The 14,672-nt window shown below is 36.6% G+C and overlaps 1 protein-coding gene across 2 annotated transcripts in view; it reads left to right on the forward strand.

Moving 5' to 3' along the window:
• The window catches only part of ZFYVE9 (zinc finger FYVE-type containing 9), a 148,336-nt gene that overhangs the window by 96,713 nt on the left and 36,951 nt on the right, over positions 1 to 14,672 (forward strand). For both annotated transcript variants that reach the window (XM_069477942.1, XM_069477943.1), the window contains one exon: positions 13,325 to 13,549. In XM_069477942.1, the coding sequence (XP_069334043.1) occupies positions 13,325 to 13,549 (225 nt within the window). The remainder of the gene's footprint in view (positions 1 to 13,324; positions 13,550 to 14,672) is intronic.

A 14,672-nucleotide genomic window follows, 5' to 3' on the forward strand; every position in this document is an offset into this window, starting at 1 on the left:
AATATGAAAAGTGGATCAAAGTCCATGCGTCTAATGGCAGTTAAAAGCAATTGCAGTGGATAAGCAAATGTGTATTCATACGCTAGAAGACTGCTCAACAATAAAAATGAACTCACTGCTAATATATGCAACAACATGGATGAATCTCACAGATAATATGCTGAACAAAAGAAGCCAGGCCAAAAAATGTATTAATATATATTGAGTGATTCCATTTATATGATTCTCTCGAACAGGCTACATGAAATCTGTGGTGATAGAAGTCAGATCAGTGTTTGCCTGAAGTAAGGTGGGGGTGTGAGTGCTATGTTTAGAATATAGGTATTCTAAAAGGATCCCAATTTGTTATTTTTCTCCTCTATGTAGCACATTGTATGGAATTGACAAATTACATCTTAAAGTTCTCCTGAGTATGAAACCTTGAATACTCTGTCACTAGTTTAGGGTTATAAATCATTCAATAAATCTTAGAAGTCCTTGAATGAGCTTTCTTTATAATCTGTGAATTTTACAATTGAAACTACATGTCTTTAATAACAATACATTTGTGAATCTATGCTTCTTATTTATTATATATATGCTTTTTTGTCATGCATGGTTGTTCATACTTTCTACAGTGAGGGAAAAAATTATAATTTGTGAAAAATTAGATTCTGAGAGTTTCAGGATACCTTCTGGGTATTTCAGTGGTATGAGACATTCTAAATTAGATATTATTTGTCCCCATCTCCCCTCCCTTCCTCCATGTTTTATACCTGTTTTTGCAAACAAACATTCAGAACATGGATTTGAATGAAATGGGACTTGTGTCTACCAGATTATTTTTCTGGAATTGATCTCTGGTTGTTTCCCTCTCTTACTCAAAAACCTATTTTGGCTTCATATTGCTCTTGAATAAACTGTGTGCACTAACGTTCAGTACTCTACATGGTCTGATGTATTTTTAGTCTCTTTTCCCACTAGTCATCTCACCATATTTCCACTGTAGCAAAACTATAAACATTTCTTGGTTCTTTATATATTATGTCTTTACATATTCTAATAAACCAGTATCCATGATTATGGATGGTACCCCCCTGCTATTTCCTAACACCTCAACTCTTTGAATCCTATTCTCTTAAGTCTTAAAGACCACTTTGTCCATAAATTTTTCCTTGATGATCCTCCCAGATAGAAATAATCTCTTCTTTTGAACTCTTTTCATACTTTATTTTTTAAAAAATTATTTAGAATTGCTATGGTTTGAATGTTTGTCCCCCCAAAACTCATGTTGAAGAAATTAAAAAAAAATTTTAATTATTATGGGAACATAATAGCTGTATATATTTATAGAGTATATGTGATGTTTTGATATAGGCATACAATGTAGAATAATCAAGGTATCCATTACCTCAAGCATTTATCATTTCTTTGTGTTAGGAACATTACAGTTCCACTGTTTTAGTTATTTTAAAGTAAACCATAACTTATTATTGACGATAGTCACTTTGTTGTGCTATCAAGTATTTTTCATTCTATCTAACCATCTAACTATTTTTGTACCCATTAACCATCCCCACTATTCCTTCTTTCCCACTACCCTTCCGAGCCTCTGGTAACCATCATTCTACTCTCTGCCTCCATGAGATCAATTAAGTTTTAATATTTAGCTTCCACATATGAGTGAGAATGTATGAGATTTGTCTTTCTGTGCTTGGCTTACTTCACTTAACATAATGTTCTCCAGTTCTACTCCTACTGTGGCAAATGACAGGATTTCATTCTTTTTTATGGCTGAATAATATTCCAGCATGTATATGTACCACATTTTCTTTATCCATTCATCTGTTGATGGGCACTTAGGTTGATTCCAAATCTTGGCTATTGTGCATAGTGCTGCAATTAACATGGGAGTGCAGATATCTTTGCAATATACTACTGATTTCCTTTCTTTTGGATATATACTCAGCCTCAGGATTGCAGCGTCATATGGTAGTTCTATTTTTAGTTTTTTGAGGAACCTCCCTACTGTTTTCCATAGTGGTTGCACTAATTTACATTCCCACCAACATTGTACGAGGGTTGCCCTTTCTCCACATCCTTGCCAGCATTCATTATTGCCTGTCTTTTGATAAAAGCTATTTTAATTGGGGTAAGATGATTATCTCATGTTTTGATTTGCATTTCTCGGAAGACTAATGATGTTGAGCATTTTTTAAATATCCGTCAGTCATTTGTATGTCTTCTTTTGAGAAAAGTCTACTCAGATCTTTTGCTCATTTTTAATCAGATTATTTGATTTTTTCCGATTGAGTTTGAGCTCCTTATATATTCTAGTTCTTAATCCCTTGTCAGATGGATAGTTTGCAAATATTTTCTTCCATTCTATTTGTCTCTTTCCTTTGTTTGCTGTGTACAAGCTTTTTAGCTTGATGTGATCTTGTTTGTCCAATTTTGCTTTGGCTGTCTGTGCCTTTGGGGTATTACTCAAGAAATTATTGCCCAGATTGATGTCCTAGAACATTTCCCCAGTGTTTTCTTTTAGTAGTTTTCATAGTTTCAGGTCTGAGATTTAAGTCTTTAATTCTTTTTGATTTGATTTTTGTATGTGGTGAGAGATAAGGGTCTAGTTTCATTCTTCTGCATATGCATATCCAGTTTTCCCAGCACTATTTGTTGAAAAGACTGTCATTTCCCCAGTGTATGCTCTTGGCACTTTCGTCTAAAATAAGTTCACTATAGGAGTGTGGATTTATTTCTGGATTCTCTATTCTGTTCCATTGGTCCTTTGTGTCTGTTTTTATGTTTTGATTACTACAGCTTTGTGGTATAATTTGAAGTCAGGTAATGAGATTCTTCAGTTTTGTTCTTTTTGCTCAGGATGGCTTTGGCTATTCTGGGTCTTTTGTGGTTCATATAAATTTTAGGATTATTTTTTTCTATTTCTGTGAAGAATGTCATCGGTATTAATATTTTTATGGGGATTGCATTAATCTGTAGATTGATTGGGGTAGTATGGACATTTTAAACAATTTCGATTCTTCCAGTCTGTGAGCATGACTTATCTTTCTTTTTTTTGTATCCTCTTTAGTTTCTTTCATCAGTGTTTTATAGTTTTCATTGCAGAGGTCTTCCACTTCTTCAGTTAAGTTTATTAGTTTATTCCTAGGTATTTTATTTTATTTGTAGCTATTGTAAATGGGATTACTGTCTTGGTTTCTTTTTCATGTCCACAAACAGGGATAATTTGATTTCTAACTTTCCAATTTGGATGCTATTTATTTCTTTCTCTTGTCTGATTTCTCTAGCTATGACTTCTAGTACTATGTTGAATAACAGTGGTGAAAGTGGGCATCCTTGTCTTGTTCCAGATCTTAGAGGAAAGGCTTTCAGTTTTTCCCCCTGTAATATGATGCTAGTTATGGGTCTGCCATATATGGCTTTTTTTTTTTTTTTTTTTTTTGAGACAGAGTGTCGCTCTGTTGCCCGGGCTAGAGTGAGTGCCGTGGCGTCAGCCTAGCTCACAGCAACCTCAAACTCCTGGGCTCAAGCGATCCTCCTGCCTCAGCCTCCCGAGTAGCTGGGACTACAGGCATGTGCCACCATGCCCGGCTAATTTTTCTATATATATTTTTAACTGTCCACCTAATTTCTTTCTATTTTTAGTAGAGACGGGGTCTCACTCTTGCTCAGGCTGGTCTTGAACTCCTGAGCTTAAACAGTCTGCCCGCTTCGGCCTCCCAGAGTGCTAGGATTACAGGCGTGAGCCACTGCGCCCAGCCCATATATGGCTTTTATTGTGTTGAGATATGTTCCTTCTATATACTCAGTTTTTTTTTTTTTTTTTTCTTTGAGACAGAGTCTCGCTCTGTTGCCCGGGCTAGAGTGAGTGCTGTGGCATCAGCCTAGCTCACAGCAGCCTCAAACTCCTGGGCTCAAGCAATCCTCCTGCCTCAGCCTCCCAAGTAGCTGGGACTATAGGCATGCGCCACCATGCCCAGCTAATTTTTTTCCATATATATTTTTAGCTGTCCAAATCATTTCTTTCTATTTTTAGTAGAGACGGGGTCTCGCTCTTGCTCAGGCTGGTCTCGAACTCCTGACTTTGAGCCATCCTCTTGCCTCGGCCTCCCAGAGTGCTAGGATTACAGGTGTGAGCCACTGCGCCCAGCCTATACTCAGTTTTATTTATTTATTTATTTTTTTGAGACAGAGTCTCACTCTGTTGCCCAGGCTAGAGTGAGTGCCGTGGCGTCAGCCTAGCTCACAGCAACCTCAAACTCCTGAGCTCAAGCGATCCTCCTATCTCAGCCTCCTGAGTAGCTGGGACTACAGGCATGCACCACCATGCCCGGCTAATTTTTTCTATATATATTTTTAGCTGTCCATATAATTTCTTTCTATTTTTAGTAGAGATGGGGTCTCGCTCTTGCTCAGGCTGGTCTCGAATTCCTGAGCTCAAACGATCCGCCCACCTCGGCCTCCCAGAGTGCTAGGATTACAGGCGTGAGCCACTGCACCCGGCCTATACTCAGTTTTAAAAAGAGAGTTTTTGTCATGAAGGAATATTGAGTTTTATGGGATGCTTTTTTAGCATCAATTGAGATGATCATATGATTTTTTCCTTTGTTCTGTCGATACGATGTATCACATGGATTGATTTGCCATGTTGAAATTTAATTGCCATTGTAACAGTATTAGGAAGTGGGACCTTTAAGAGGTGATTAGGCCATGAGGGCTCTACCCTCCTGGATGGGATTGGTGCTGTTACAAAACGAAGAGTTTGGCCCATTCTTGCTCTCTCTGTGGCTTGTCTTTTCATTTTCTTAACTGTCTTTAAAAGAGCAGAAGTTTAAGTTTTGAAAAGTTCAGCATATCAGTTTTTCTTTTATGGTTTATACTTTTAGTTTTCTAAGAAATCTTTGCCTTAACCCAAGGTCACAAAATTGTCCTTTGTTTTTTTTCTAAAAGTGTCTGGTTGTAGCTATTACGTACAGATCTATGTGTTCACCTAAAAAAAAGCTCAGAGAGACAGGCTGTCTAGAACAAACGAGTTTCTTTGGGAATAGCAGAGAATTACAATCCTGGATATGTGTGCTATGATGGGTCATAGGCATATGGGGAGTGGGGGTCAGGGAAGCTTTTAAGAGCCAAAGAGAAATGGTCCACATAAGCTACTTTGAAATAAGGTTTCACAAGCTCATTGCCACAGTTGGTGTTTGTTCATTGGTGGAAACAGCCATTGCTAAATGTTCTTGTGTGAGCGGCTTATCTGGAATACTGTAATCTTGAGGAAATTCCTGTGAAAAATTGTTTTGCCAGTCTTTGTGCAGGAATGTCTTGTAATAGGTCTGTTACAAACGTGTGTGAAGGCTTTTTCTTCATGGTCTCTTCTGACTGCGTTTTATTAGAGTTTGACCTAAGTGGCTCTAATTTTGGTACCAGCAACTTTCATATGTGATCCTTTTTGAAACAGGTCTCTCTTGTCGCCAGACTGGATTGCAATGGTGTGATCATAGCTCACTGCAACCTCCAACTCCCAGGCTCAAGTGATCCTCCTGCCTCAGCTTCCTGAGTAGCTAGGTCTACAGGCATGTTGCCCCATACCAAGCTAATTAAAAAATTTTTTTTTGGTAGAGACCGGGTCTTGCTATGTAGCCCAGGCTGGTCTGGAACTCTTGGCCTCAAGTGATCTTTCTGCCTCAGCCTCCCAAGGTGGTGGGATTACAGGCGTGAGCCACTGCACTTGGCCTAAAAGACTATCTTTACTCCATTGAATTACCTTGAAACTGTTTTTTAACATTAATTGACCTTATATGTATGGATCTATTTCTGGACTTTGTTCTATTCCATTGTCTGTGTATCTACCTATATGCTGAGGACTCAAAGTATACTTTTGATCTAAGAACACATTTCATTTTTTATTTGGAAAATTCTCAGTTATTATCTGATTATTACTTCTCTTTCATTCCCTCCATTGTCTTCTTTGGGGACTCTTTTTTGATGTTGGGGCCTGTGAAATCACTCCTCAATATCTAACTGCTCTTTTGTATAATTTATCTTTTTGTCTTTCCATCCTGGATCCTAGGGTACATTCTTCACTGCTATCTTCCAATTTAATATTTCTATTTTCAAGAAAATTATTAATTCAGATAAATATTAATTTGAATTAACATTTACATGGGCATAATAAGGTTTACACTATTATTGATTTTCAACTTTTAGATTTAACTTTGGAACAAAACAAGAAGATGATTGTAATTATAAACATAGAATGTAAATATTCTTAACGTTGCAAGTTAAATCATTTTTACATTCAAATACTGCTTTTTGTTCCCTTTCAGTCGTTTGCAATTCTATGCTTGCAGACATGTTTACCTTCCTTCAACTATTCCTGAGGTACTGTAGATTTAATCTATTTTTTTTTTTTTTTTTTTGAAGAGCGAGTCTTACTCTGTTTCCCAGGCTGGAGTGCAGTGGTGTGATCATAGGTCACTGTAGCCTCCAACTCCTAGGCTCAAGTGATCCTTCTGCCTTAGCCTCCTGCCTTAGTAGCTGGGACTACCAGTGTGGTCCACCATGCCTGGCTAGATTTAATCTTTGTGAGTGGGGAGCATCTTTATGTAACATACTGGCATAGTGTTGGGTATGATGACACAATTGAAGCTGCCTTAAACTTTCCAGTGGGCTTCCCACTGCAATTAGAATAAAACTCCAAATGCCTTCGTTTGGCCTATGAGGGCTTATGATGATCTAGACCATAAAGAGCACTTTTCTCTTATTACTCCCTAGTTTGTTTAGCTACATTGATCATCTTTGTGACCTTTGAACCCACCAAACTCATTTCCAGTTCATGGCTTTTGCATTTACTGTTCTCATAGCCTGAATACTATTGTTTAGGACCTTACTGGCTGGTTTCTTTTTATTTAGATCTGTTCTCAAATGTGTCTTCCTGAGAGGATTTTCACTGACCTTCTTAGCTAAAGAAGTCTCTTCTACTTCGTCTGTTACATTACCTTGTTTTATTTACTTAAAAGCATTCATCACTAACTTACTGAAATTATTTATTTGTCTGCCTCTATCAGAACATAAGCCCTATGAGGGCAAAATTTTTATCTGTCTGGTTCAATTCTGTGTACCCATCCCTAAAACAGTCTGGCATATCAGAGAGAATTATTAAAAAATAACCTGTGGGTTGAGGGAATTAATGAGTTGGTGTGACATCACTAGGAAGCATTTTTTATTTCGTGGAAAAGCACCAAGAAGGAAAGAGTCCTGAGAGAACACTTCTGTTAATAAAAATACTTATGCCTGATCCAAGTACAGTGGTGTTTACAACTAATTGATCACAATTAGTTACAGATTTCTTTGTTCCTTCTCCACTGCCACTGCTTTGCTTGACTAGCCTTAGAAAAACCAAAAAAAGAAAAAACCCAAAAAACTTACTGTTCCTGACTTCTTGTTTCCACCAGAAGTTGGAGACATGGGAACATACTGCTGGGTGTCCCAAAAGTTGCCATATATAGGGAAAATGGGAAATTGTAGCTAAATATACTTTTTATTTACAAAATATTCATTATAAAATTTTTCCTTTATATGGAGACTTTTGGGATACCCTGTATTTAGGTTGGCCTGAGAGTATTTCTGAGGCCCAGTATCTCTGGTCCCCAGAGAAAGAAAGAAAGAAATGCTATGGTCACTTGGGAAATTTCTGTAATATTAGGTCTTTGAAAGATCATTTTTCTGGCCGGGCGCGGTGGCTCACGCCTGTAATCCTAGCACTCTGGGAGGCCGAGGCGGGTGGATTGCTCAAGGTCAGGAGTTCGAGACCAGCCTGAGCGAGACCCCGTCTCTACTAAAAATAGAAAGACATTATATGGACACCTAAAAATCTATATAGAAAAAATTAGCCGGGCATAGTGGCGCATGCCTGTAGTCCCAGCTACTCGGGAGGCTGAGGCAGTAGGATCGCTTAAGCCCAGGAGTTTGAGGTTGCTGTGAGCTAAGCTGACGCCACGGCACTCACTCTAGCCTGGGCAACAAAGTGAGACTCTGTCTCAACAAAAAAAAAAAAAAAAAGAAAGATCATTTTTCTTTTTACTATCTCTTTTTGTCACCTTTTTTCATTCTAAAGTCTTCCGCATCTTGTATCTTTAACTTGTGGATACCTGGGTTAACTCAGATGAACTCAGGGTTGATTTTAAATCTCATTCTTTTATGGATTTATGAAAATGCAGTATAAACTTACAAGGTGCTATATAACTATTTGTATATTAATTGCATCTATCTTCTTTGAATTTTATTTTTATTTATAACTGTATAATGTTACTAATAAAATTGTAGGCCTCAGATAAAATTGGATTTGAGGTTTAGTTTTTTTTTTTTTTTTTGGAGATAGTTTTGCTCTGTCACCCAGACTGTAATGCAGTGACGCAATCATAGCTCATTGCAATCTTAAACTCCTGGGCTCAAGTGATCTTCGTTCCTTGGCCTTCTGAGTAGCTGGGACTATACAGGTGCTTGCCAAACCTGGCTAATTTTTTATTGTTTGTGGAGATGGGGTCTTGCTTTGTTGCCCAGGCTAGTCTGGAACTCCTGACTTTGAGTGATCCTCCCACCTCGGCTTCCCGAAGTGCTGGGATTATAGGCATGAGCCACCGAGCCCAGTCAAGCTTTAATTTTTTAATGTGAAAGTTTATCTCAGTGTAAGAATGTAGGTGTATACTCACTGTTAACTTAGGGAAAAAAATGTGTTAGCTAGTTTTAGACTACAATCTCTTGCCCATTCTGTACTCCCACAAGTATTTAAAAGAAAAACTACTAGGTAAATTAGGAGAGTGGGAAACAGATTTTTAAAAAGTAGGGTTTCAAAGAATATATATAAATGATTGATAGAAAGTTTATAAAAACATTGGTAGATGTCCTGTAAATGTAGTGGAATGAATAGCAGCTAGTCTAGTGTTGTGCATATTAAAAAATATTTTATTAATAGATGTTTGATCAGTTAATGCCCCAGTATTTGTTTCAGATTGTAGTAGTATACCATTATTTTTCATGGCCACAAAAATTACACTGCTTATAATTTTTGGTGTTTCTGAAGCAAGTTACTTTTTTTTTTATCTGTAAAAGAAGGAAAAGAAAAGTTTCCTAACCAGTGTTCCCAGGGAAAAGACGAACCTCACTGGTGTTTTCACTATTATCAACAATTTTCTCTAGTTAAAGAATGTTATCTTATGGTTCATGGTTTTATTTTATCTTTTTAATTAATTGTGAACCTTTTGGTAAATTAAATTTATTTTACACTCTTTTGTGAGCAAAGGAGCCATAATGTTGCTGCTTTGCAAAGTAATTTCTCAACTGATGAGAAAGTGATATGGAATTATTTATGAAGAGGGAATTTAAGATAATACCTAATATTAATTGAGAATTTAATACATGCTAGGAAGTGTATTCATTGCTTTATGTACACTATTTTATTTCTTCTTAACTTCGACTCTGTGGGATTGATACTGTTATTGTTTCTATTTTACATATGAGGAAAATGAAAGGTACTGAGAGCCTAAATAACTTACTCAAGATCACACATTTGAATGTTGAGTGACTGAACCCAGGTTTGAACTCAGCTATGTCCTCTCCAAATCCTGTTTTGAACCATAAGAAGTAATAAAGTGCTTCTTGAGCTTTTTGAAGTTAATCAGTCAATCTCATAGATGCTCTAAACCAGCAGTCCCCAACCTTTTTGGCACCAGGGACTGGTTTCATGGAAGATAATTCTTCCTAGGGTGGAGGGAGGCAGAGCTCAGGCAGTGATGCCCGTGATGGGGAGCTGCTGTAAATACAGATGAAGCTTCTCTCACTGCCTCCTGCTGTGCACCCTGGGGGAGGGGGGGATAAGTTTCAGGGAAGACAATTTTTCCATGGGGGTGGGGCAGCAGAGCTCTGCTGCCTGGTACCTAACTTGTCCCCAGCCCAAGTGTTGGGACCACAGCTCTAAACTGAGGCAATGAATGACCTGTTTGTAAGGTACTCAGGCTTAACTGCAGTTTATTGCATTACAAAGAGCTCCAGGGAACTCTCTAAATTCTTTTGATAGCTTGAGTATTAGTTATATTAATATTTGGAAATACTAGTATTTCTTGAAATAAATGAACCATTTTCTTAGGAATTGTTCTACTTGAGTTGATGTGAGGCTTAACAAATGTGCTTTGAAACAAAAGAAAGCTGTTGTCACATTGTAAGTTATATTTGAATTGAATTTAAAATGCTTGTTTTGTAAGCATTTGAAAAACAAAGTTTAAAATCAAAATTTAAGATGTAAAATTATAAATTACTATATCTGTATATTTTTTGAAAGACTGTGTGATATATAGAAAGTCTAGGAGATTGAAAGATCTGCTTTCTAAATTTTACATTGCCACTTCATCTCTGCCCCTAAGCTTCAGTTTCTTCATTTGTAAAATAAAACCCGATAATTCAGGGAAATGGGACCTGCCTTGTTTACCTGGCATCACTGTCTGATGGTCACCTGATAAATGGGCATGTAAAATTGTTTTGTAAACTATTGATATAAACCATTTGACTTCTTCACTAGGTCATTTAAGCTCAGGAGCAAGATTGGTGTCTATTTCAGTTATATGGATTCTTCAGTGATCTTGGGATGTATTTATAATTAGTTCAGTGGACTCGTTGTATTGTATGTTCTCACAGAGAAGTAGCTACATAAACTATTAATAGCATGTAACAGATTTATTAGTTCCAGAGCTCCAGATTGTCTTTAAATGAAAGCCTTTCTTTCTTTTCTTTGTCAAATTCTTATACCCAATGTTTTATTTTTGCCAATATCTACACCTGTGGAATGTTATTTGTTTGTAGAAGAGATGGTAAATGACAGTCTAAACTAAACCACATCACTCGTTACGATTGATGGAGATATACATTTTCTTTAAAAGAAAATAAATGCCTAAAGGATAAAAGATATATTTTATAATAAGAAGAGACATAGTGAAAAATCTGTGTATGACTGGGATGAGGAGGGTGCTAGATGGTAGAGACAAAAAGGAAATCAGTATCTGTGGAAACTAACCAGTAATAGATTCTAGGCTCCAATCCCAAAGGAATAGTGAATGAATGCCTTGAGTACCAAGCTAATGTATTTTTCACCTCTTAGCTGTATTCTCTGGGCCATTGTTTGTGAACCATAAATATCATGCTGTGTCTTAGTCCATTTGTGCTGCTATAACAGAATTAACAGAGTAGCACAGACTAGATAATTTATAATGAACAGAAATTTATTTCTCACAGTTATGGTAGCCAGGAAATCAAAGATTGAGGGGCTGGCATCTGGTGAGGGCTTTTTTGATGCATCATCCCAGGACAGAAGGGCAAACAGAGGGCAAGAGAGAGAGCACAGAGGGGGCCAAACTTGCTTTTGTGTAACAACCCCCCTCCCTAGATAATGACATTAATTCAGTCAGCTCTCATTAAGCCCTACCTTATAACACTATTGCATAGGTGATTAAGTTTCCAGCACATGCTTTTTGGAGGACACATTCAAACCATAGCATGCTGTCACTGGAGCTTTAGAGGAACGCACCCTCCATTGTGGAGGGAAAAAAATTTCTGTATCTTTTATGTCCTATTTTCCCCCTTCTTCCCCAAACTTAGGCAAAAAGATGAAAAAATTTTTTTTCTCTTTGACAAACTGTTTATTGAATTTTGTATGGAGTATCTCTTACTGTATCCTGGAATTCCAGGATTTGGGGGGTGGTAAAGTGGGTGTGGAGAATTTGTCTCCCCAAAGTACCTGTTACTCTATCCCCAGTTCTGTACTGGCTGCCAGAAAAGATTAAAATTTATACAAATCTTACTCTAAAATCCTTAGGAAAGCAAAAAAAAAAAAAAAAAAAAAATCCTATAATATTTGGCTGAACATTATTTGTATATTTACATTAGAACAATAATAGTTATAATTTTTTGAGGATATACTGTGTTGCTGGTGTGTTAGGCATTTTATATATGCTCATCATTTATCTTCACAACAGGTCTGGAATTTAATATAATTTCCCCCGTTTTACATGGATGTTGAGGCTCACAGAAGTTAAGTGACTTGCCCAAAATCTCACAACAGTGATCACACTAATATTTAAACCCATATCTCTGTAACTCCAAAATCTGCAGTTTTTTTCAAAATACCATACTGCTGTGTTGATACGGGGATTGTTTTGTTTTTATAGATCTAGCCCCACAGTTTAATTGTGCAGCCAGACTCGGTCAATCCTGGGGCAAGATTACTACCCCTAAATTCCTAAATGTGCTACCTTAAATGTAAAATATAGATGATAATGTTCAGGTGAACATGGCTTTCAGCCACAAAGCTGAGTTTAATTGGGGAAGATATTCCCTTCACTGTGGATTCTATCAACGTATCTTCCCAGTTTACTCAAGGATTCAAAGCCCCATAACCATTGTATGAACAAACTCTAGTTTTCAGCAAAAGTAAACATTAAGTTCTCTGATGGAGATAGCTTTATTTGGTATTATTGCTTTCAGAGGTATCAAAGGAATCTTGTGCATATCTAGTGAACATATGCTGTTCATTATTGAACAGTTCTGGTTGGAAGTTCTTTTGTAATTCTAAAGTGAGGAAAATGTCTCCTTAATGAAGGGCTGTTTCATTCATTGTTTCATTCACAAAAGTGTTTGAATTAGAAAGTGCTTAGAAAAGAGCCTTTGTAGTTAAAAGAGAAAAACCTGCTTAATGTGAATTTAAATAAGCCCCAAGTTGTAGATCTGTTTCATGTTTGTCTTAACCAAAATTACAAATCATAAATCATATATATGGTACTACCTTCTCTGTAAATCCTCTTCTTCCCTTAATGTCTCAAAACTGTATTTATTGTCTTAATTCATTATGTTAATGAATTTACTTTGTTCACCCAGTGAGAGTATAAATTTTGTGAGAGTAGTTACCTAATCTTAACATTTTTTCATGACCTTTGAGGCCGTAATTTTTATTCTGAGACATCTGTAGTAATTCATACAGTGAAGTTGTACAGTTTAAGTAAGGAAAGCATTATTATTTTTGGCTTTTAGCTAGACAGACTTCAACAGTGTAATATAAATTATTTTATGCTCACCAGAAGTCCTGATAAAATTGGAAAACAAATTTTCATTTAATAAATGCCATTTATTTCAAAAGCACCTTTTTAAAAACAGTTCTTTCATGGTGAAATATTTGGAATTAGTGTTTGGTAGTGGCTATCCAGCCCAGTGTTGTGTAATAATGATTATTAAAAATATGATTAATTTATTGATAGAACATAATTAATGAACTTTTTTGTTTTAGGGAATGTTGTGGGCAATTTGGGACATTCCTTCTTCAGTCAAAGTTTCCTTGGCAGTAAAGAACATGGTGGATTCTTATATGTGACATCTACCTACCAGTCACTTCAAGACCTCATACTCCCAACCCCACCTTACTTATTTGGGATTCTCATCCAGAAATGGGAAACTCCTTGGGCTAAAGTGTTTCCCATCCGACTAATGTTGAGACTTGGAGCTGAATATCGACGTAAGTAGTAAAACACCTTCTTCTAAAACATGTGACCAAGGTGTAATGACTAAATAATGCCTGAAATATTCAGAGCTCCCTGTTTGGTGATACAATTCAGCAGAAATAATATTTTGAAATAGCTAAGCTAAATTTGGCCAATGTCTCAGCTTATTTTGGCTGTGATGGGAAGGACTGAAAACATTGAATGAAGAAGTTGGTGATTATTACCTTGTAAACTTGCTAATTTTGTAGTACATTGATAAAAACATAATTATCAGAAAAATGAATTTGAACTTAAGTAACCTTATTTTTTATAGTGTCTATATATGATGAACATATTCTTTGTCATGTGGTTGGAAAATAGTTTGGACAAATTATATTTTACTTAACATACAGATATTGGAAGCTGGTGGTATGGAGACCACTCTCAGTTGGTAAGGTAGGCTACAGAGGAAGAGCTTCCTGGCCCATGGTTATAGCAGTGCAACTGAGTTGGATATTGTTAAAGACATTGTAGGTTAAATGCAAACTTTATATCTTCACCTAATTAAAAGTACTCTGTGCTAGGAATCAGACCACTTGAGTAAGGTTCTCAACTCTGCCATTATGAGCTCTGTAACTTTGGGCAAGTCACTGAAGTTCTCTGATTGGCAATTTCTTTTGTAAACTGAGGTAATACAGTAATAGTGCCTTTTATATTACATCGGATTGTTAAAAGGATCAAGTGATGAAACATTTTATAAACCATAAAACAGTATATTGTATATTCTCAGCAAGCCAACTTTATTCTTTCACTCATTTATTTATTCATTCAGTAAGAATGTAATAAAGACCTACCATATATCACAAATCCTGGGAATTCAGAAATGGCTAAGACCTGTTTATAGGGTCTTGGGAACCTTTGTTAGGAACACACACAGAAATCATGATTATAATAGTATATTGTATTAAAACCTATGGTCAAAGTTAAGTTCTTTGGGAGCTCCAGGATGAGCTCTAACTTGACCAAGAATGAAGGACAAGTTGGATAAGAAGCACATCTCGGACTTAAGTGCCTCTGGATTGCACTCTGAAGGAGGCATATGAATCAGCTAAACTTAATGGGGAAACGGAAGGATTGTATGCAGAGGAAACAACATGT

Source organism: Eulemur rufifrons, chromosome 8, assembly GCF_041146395.1.
Source record: "Eulemur rufifrons isolate Redbay chromosome 8, OSU_ERuf_1, whole genome shotgun sequence".
Classification (NCBI taxonomy): Eukaryota; Metazoa; Chordata; class Mammalia; order Primates; family Lemuridae; genus Eulemur; species Eulemur rufifrons.